This window comes from Puntigrus tetrazona, chromosome 24 (assembly GCF_018831695.1).
Source record: "Puntigrus tetrazona isolate hp1 chromosome 24, ASM1883169v1, whole genome shotgun sequence".
NCBI classification, from domain to species: Eukaryota; Metazoa; Chordata; class Actinopteri; order Cypriniformes; family Cyprinidae; genus Puntigrus; species Puntigrus tetrazona.
In genome coordinates, this window is record NC_056722.1 from 7,836,869 (window position 1) to 7,842,868 (window position 6,000).

At 39.9% G+C, this 6,000-nt stretch overlaps 2 protein-coding genes across 2 annotated transcripts in view; both read right to left on the reverse strand.

The window, feature by feature from the left end:
- pard3aa (par-3 family cell polarity regulator alpha, a) overlaps positions 1–1,653 on the reverse strand; it is a 445,337-nt gene extending 443,684 nt beyond the window's left edge. The window contains 1 exon segment of the mRNA XM_043225637.1: positions 478–1,653. Within this exon segment, the coding sequence (XP_043081572.1) occupies positions 478–597 (120 nt within the window). The 5' untranslated portion in view covers positions 598–1,653.
- Positions 1,654–3,061: 1,408 nt separating this feature from the next.
- The window catches only part of cul2 (cullin 2), a 15,805-nt gene continuing 12,866 nt past the window's right edge, over positions 3,062–6,000 (reverse strand). Inside the window, exons 20-21 of the mRNA XM_043225636.1 lie at positions 5,299–5,415; positions 3,062–3,675 (exon numbers count right to left, since the gene is read on the reverse strand). Of these exons, the coding sequence (XP_043081571.1) occupies positions 3,544–3,675; positions 5,299–5,415 (249 nt within the window). The 3' untranslated portion in view covers positions 3,062–3,543. The remainder of the gene's footprint in view (positions 3,676–5,298; positions 5,416–6,000) is intronic.

Sequence of the window (6,000 nt, forward strand, 5' to 3'; positions counted from 1 at the left end):
GCTTTGAAGGCTTCGACCCATCCGCAAGCGTCAACACGCGCGAGCCCAGAAAAGAGTAAGCGGTCAAATAACGCGTGCACGCGCGGCTCCGCAAAGTTCCCGGTGCTCGCCCCCCCCCACGCCCGCGCCTCCGAACTTCTCCCGTTTACTCGCAAACACCGCAACGCGATGAATCCGTGCAGCACGCGGGCGTTGTGAGAGCCGACATGCCCGTCGTCTCGGAGCGAGCTTCGACGCCGAGCGCGCGAGCCAGCCAGCCAGCGGGCGAGCGCGCGCACAACTTGCAACAATTTAACAAACAAACCCCGCTGTGACGTAACAAACACAAACGCGAAATCCGCGAGCGAACGTCTGAATCTCCCCTCTCCCCTCACACCCATCTTTCATCCTCTCTCCATAAAAAGCGCCATGTTGAAGCGGCCGTGGAGTTGACGCGCTCTTTCTCCCCAAAAAAAACCCAACAAACGCTCGACTCACCTTGGCTATGGCTTTCTTGTACCTCATCGTCGCTTGCTGAATGAGGCTGTGTATTTTGATATTCCCGTCCCCGCAGGGAACGACCACCCGCGTCCTTCCGAAACACACCGTCACTTTCATATTCGCCCGATATTCCCGGAGACTCCGCGGGGAAGCGCCTCAAGTGTCGAACTCTTTCAGGAAGACTCAGCGCGCCGCGGCAGCATCGTATCCGTGCAGGTAAAGAGCGGGATAGATCCTCATGTCGAGCTCCTCAGGTGGGACCGGACCACCTGTTCGTCTCGCGCTGAGGTGACCGTGGGCCGGGCTTCGGTTCCCACGCGCTCTTTCGCGGCTCTCTCTCTCTCTCTTTCTCTGAGACTGACTCACTGCTGCTTCGAAGAGCGTCTGTTTCAGCCTTAGACTCACCAGCAGTCCCAGCCTCGATCACGAGCTACCAGGAAACTTCAAAATAAGGTCCCCTTTTGCTATTAAGGTCCCACGGTGAACGTTCAAAATATACGGCAACGAGCAGAAAAGATAAACAAGGAAAAGAGAAGCAAAAACGATCAGATTTTAAGAGCGCCCGTGCTTTTGTGGGAGGGACAAACGGGTCATCAGGTTAGACTCTGCTAGTAGTATTCTTTAGTTGCTTTCCAAGTAGTTCCTAGCGCTCTAGTCCCAGCTTAGATGGAGGCTGATGAGTATTTTGAGCTCCCGGAAAACTCTTAAAAGTAAATTGCTGTTGGAGGTTCGCCTCGAACATCTACGGAAACTTTCCATTGCACAAAAAGTAGAAAATGTCCATTTAATTTTAATAAGGCTTCAACATCCGGAACATAGATCCGGGAGCGAAGCATCTCATTAATAAATCTCTGTGAATAACACACATTGCCTGCAGAACTTTAATAGTGGTTTTATGGTGATTGTGTGATTAATTGAAGATCTGTTTCATCTTTTATGAGGATCTACATCCCATCTAGTCTGGACCTCCATGACTGTGCTGGTCTGATTACACTGGTTTTTAGAGTTTGGCCAAGCCGGGCACTTAGCTATTAAATATTAGCTGGCCTGTGGATGATGGATATGAATCACGTGACGGACTTCCAGCTGCTGGTAAACCTTGATCCGGTTTAGGGCTAAACCACCTTGAGCGATTAGGGTTAGGGTCATGTTTTCAAGACCACTTTTCGGAAACAAGCAGAATTGGTTTTTCATGAGAAAGTGGTTCATTAGGTCAAACGGTTATTCGTTTGCGGCCTCGATTTAAGCAGAAGGACAGCCAATTGCATAAAAACTAATTTGGTAGTCGTTTCCATGGAGACAAACATCTGGACCGATGGGCTTCTGCTGGGCCGTGTCCGTCTGGGCGCACAGCGAAGCATCAGAACCGGGTTTCTCCATACATGTTGGATGTACAGACATGGCGCACCTCTGAAATCTCAGATTTTACTTTGCGTTTGAACAGAATCGATTCAGAATCGAACAGAATTTTCTTATTTTTATAACGCACAACGCCCCCTTGTGGTAGAAAAAGGACGCTTTGAGAGTATCTGCTCGAGTGTCCCGCTTTCCTGACCTGATGATGATGTATATTACACTGATTTGGTCAGGAGCCTCCGTCTGGGTCTCGTTGGAAGCAAGTTAGAAGAAGCCAAGAGCGAACAGCCTGCTGCTGCTTGGGAAGAAGCCACATGAAGCAAGACTCGCGTCCTGGGGGAACCAACCTTGGGGTAACGCTTTATTTTAAGGGGTCTCTGTTATGCGTGTCCCACGTACTTACGGTTACATTAACAATAAATGAATCGTGAGTGCATGCAAGCAACCCTAATCCCAACCAAACACTTAAATGTATAATTACACTGTAACACCTTAAAAGCGCAAGCCAAAAACGTAGTCATTGCAATTGTAGATCATATCGCTTTAAATTGTTCACAAGTTACTTTTTTATAGATTGCACGATTAAGAAATGCATTTTTCCCTTTTAAGCATAAACATAAAAAAAAAAATCATATAGTTTAGCTTTGAATGTTTAGGATATGTGAATATTCAACGGACGAAAAGCACCCAAACACTGCTGATGCATAAAGGCTTTCACCACGTCTTTGCCGTTTTCATGCGAATATTTAACGCCATGCGGATTCACAGATCACTGACCTCAAATATCTGCTTGAATCCCACCACATTTAATGCAATAAATATTTTAATAATTTATCGACACATTTGCATGTTCCCTGACGTCGTTTGGCGACACCGTAAACAATTAATAGCTATTTTCTCATTTTAATTTTAAGGACTTTTAGCTTTTCGTCCACACCAAATAATAAATGCATTGCATGAAAAAATATATTTAAATAGAAGTCAAAAGTGATGTGTGTAACCCAAAAATAGTCATTTTTATCATGCATCTAACTACAATTTGAAAGTAATTAGAAATGCAAATTTAGAAAATGCAAAAAAAAAAAAATGGCTGGCAATGAAGCCGTTAAAACATTTAAGAAAAAGGTGTTTGTTTTTTTTTAAATTTGTTTATTTGACAAGCAGCAGAATCATGTTTGTCACCTCATATTTGTTTTTTATATCTCGAAAGTAAATGCAATTATCAGTATACCGGTTTTATTACAATAGTTCTTTGACTTTGATACATTAAAAAAAGAATACACACAACAACTGCAACGTGAGAAAAGAAAGCGTGGTTGTTTTCCGGCCGTTTCTCCGACGCTCCGCCTGTTTCGCTCTATGTGATGCGTTTCATTCGCTCGCTTTCTCTTGTACGATTACGTCTAAAAATGTATTATCCTTTTTACGCTCGAGTAGCTATAGGCATTTTCTTTTTTTCATAGACGCGCTGGGCGTGGCACTGGTGATGTAAACAGCATAAAAATCAGAAGGGGCGGGATGGGGGCGCTTTTGATGACTGTCCGGCTACTCGGAGGCCCTTTTTAACAAAGATGGAGGCACAGAGTCCCGATTCGTTCCCGTGGTGGAGTGCCGGAGCCAGCCAGAGCCGAAAATAAAAGACATGTTTACCGTTCACGCTTAACGGCGCTTTTTTTGTTTATTTTCTTTCGTTAAATTAATATGTTTTTATGCGACATAGCTGTATTCGTCCGCAGAGCTCTGGCTTCGCTCGATGTACTGCTTGTCGATAAGAACCTCAATGCACTTCTTGATCATGCTGATACTCGGGTTGAATCTCGCTTTGGATTGGTTGATTACCTGCAAGAACGAGCAGACAAAAAGAGAAAAAAAGTAGGCCGCTTATATTCGGAGTCACACACACACACACGTTCATTTCTGCAGCAAGGAGACGTGCGTAATAACCATCAGAACTCAGCTTTGCGTCACTGGCGTACAGTACATTTGAGAATATGTTCAAAAAGGAAATAGTTACTTCAATTTGTGATATTTCAACCAAAAAATAAAATAAAAAAAGTTGTTGTTTTTTTTGTATTTCCGTTTGTCTATAAATATATCCAGTCTTGGCGAGCAAAAAACATAAAAATGCAATAAAAATAAATGATAAAATGTTATTAACTGTATAATTAAAGAAATGGAGATAATGCCAGAATCTGTAAATATTAACATTTGTAAAATGTAATATATATATATATATATATATATATATATATATATATATATATATATATATATATATAGAAATAGAAATAAAATATATAAAGAAATAGAAAAAAAAAATTATATATTATATATATAAATTAATAAATAAATAATCAGATCCCCAGAACCCATCTTGGGTTTGCAGTAGTTTAATGCTCTGATCATAACCTTACATTCCGATATATTTTGTGTCTTTCTTGTTTCTGATTCTAAACTCGATCATTTCTAGTATCAAGGACATTCTTGAGAATTGATAAGAACCGTCTCGTCTCGACTGACCCAGAAACGAAGGATTTGACTTCTTCAGCAAAGCTTGTGAACAGATTAAAGTTGCAGACTCTGTAATCCATATTTCCGCAGTAAGATCAGCCTTCTTGACAGATAAGAGATCAAGCCAAACCTGTCTGGACCGATCCGCTCTAGATATATCACTATAAAGAAGTGCTGGACTGGATGAGAATCCTTATTTAATAATCCAACAAACCGAAAGGTAGAGTGCTGCTCTTGTTAAGAGTGTTTTCCTGCTCAAGATGCTGTTTGTTTTAAAGCAACGAGAAGCACGTGGACTAACAGACTAATATATATATATATATATATATAAATATATTACGAAAATAATTTATTGTTTACACCTTATTGTAATATAATAATTATTTTAACAACAGTAAAAAAGATAAATCATTACATTTTCAGGTAAATATCATTGTTGTATTTTCTGAGCGCAGTTTAATTTCTAGCACGCTAAATTTAATCAAATCTGTCCAGAAGCGATACTGTTGCCGCTGTCCTGAGATCATTTTTTTTCTCATATTTTGCAAAGATCTTTAATGCTCCCTAAACAGGGTGTTTCATTAGGATCAGGATGAACAGAAGAGACGGATATCGTTCAGCCTGTCTGTGACCAGGGGAAAAACGGTGTCATTCGATCAGTGCTGAATGTGTGTGTGTGTGTGTGTGTGTGTGTGAGCCGTAAAAACAGCATCAGGCACAGTTTTCTTGTGTAACAGGCCGTCTGGTCCTGGACGTGTTCTGACAGCAGTCTCTCATTCCTCACATTTCAGTGCTCTTATCTGCTTCTCCACATCTCATTACTTGTGAGTCACATCTCCGCATCAGGTACCACACACACACACACACACACACTCCTGTACACCTTACACACGTTCCTAAGCATCTGAGTTTAAGCTCTGAAGCTGAAAGGAGGAGAAGCTGTCATCTCACCTCCTGTATGAGGGCGTTGTGTCTCAAGACTTTCCTGGCTTTCATAATCCTCACTATAGCAGCCTGTAAATACATTTTCCTGTCTTCATCCACGGCACTCCTCGTCTGTTCCAGCTCCTGACGCACACACATAACATCACAGCGTTTACACCACTGGAGATATATATATATATATATATAACCAGAGCAACCCGTGACATCTGATTTTAGAGTTTGAATTAAATGCAAGGTTTTGCCACAATTAATACGTTTTAAATCAAAGAATCACAGTCCTAAATAAAACTCTAAAATTACATTAGATAAGTGCGCTGACCTGAAACATTTTTCTTATTTTTAGTGCTGTCAAACAATAATCGCGATTAATCGCATCCATAATATTTTTGTTCACGTGTGTGTACAGTGTATATTTATTATGTGTATATATAAACACAAATTCTGAAATATATACATGCATTTACATAATACGTGGGTATACTGTGTATTTTTATTATGTGTATATTATATATATATAAAAAAGAAATAATATTATTTATATATATATATATATATATATATATATATATATATATATATATATATATATATATATATAAAACACACACATTATCTATTTAGTAAAAATAAATTATTATTATTACTGGAAATGTTTTATATATATATATATATATATATATATATATATATATATTATATTTTGTAAAC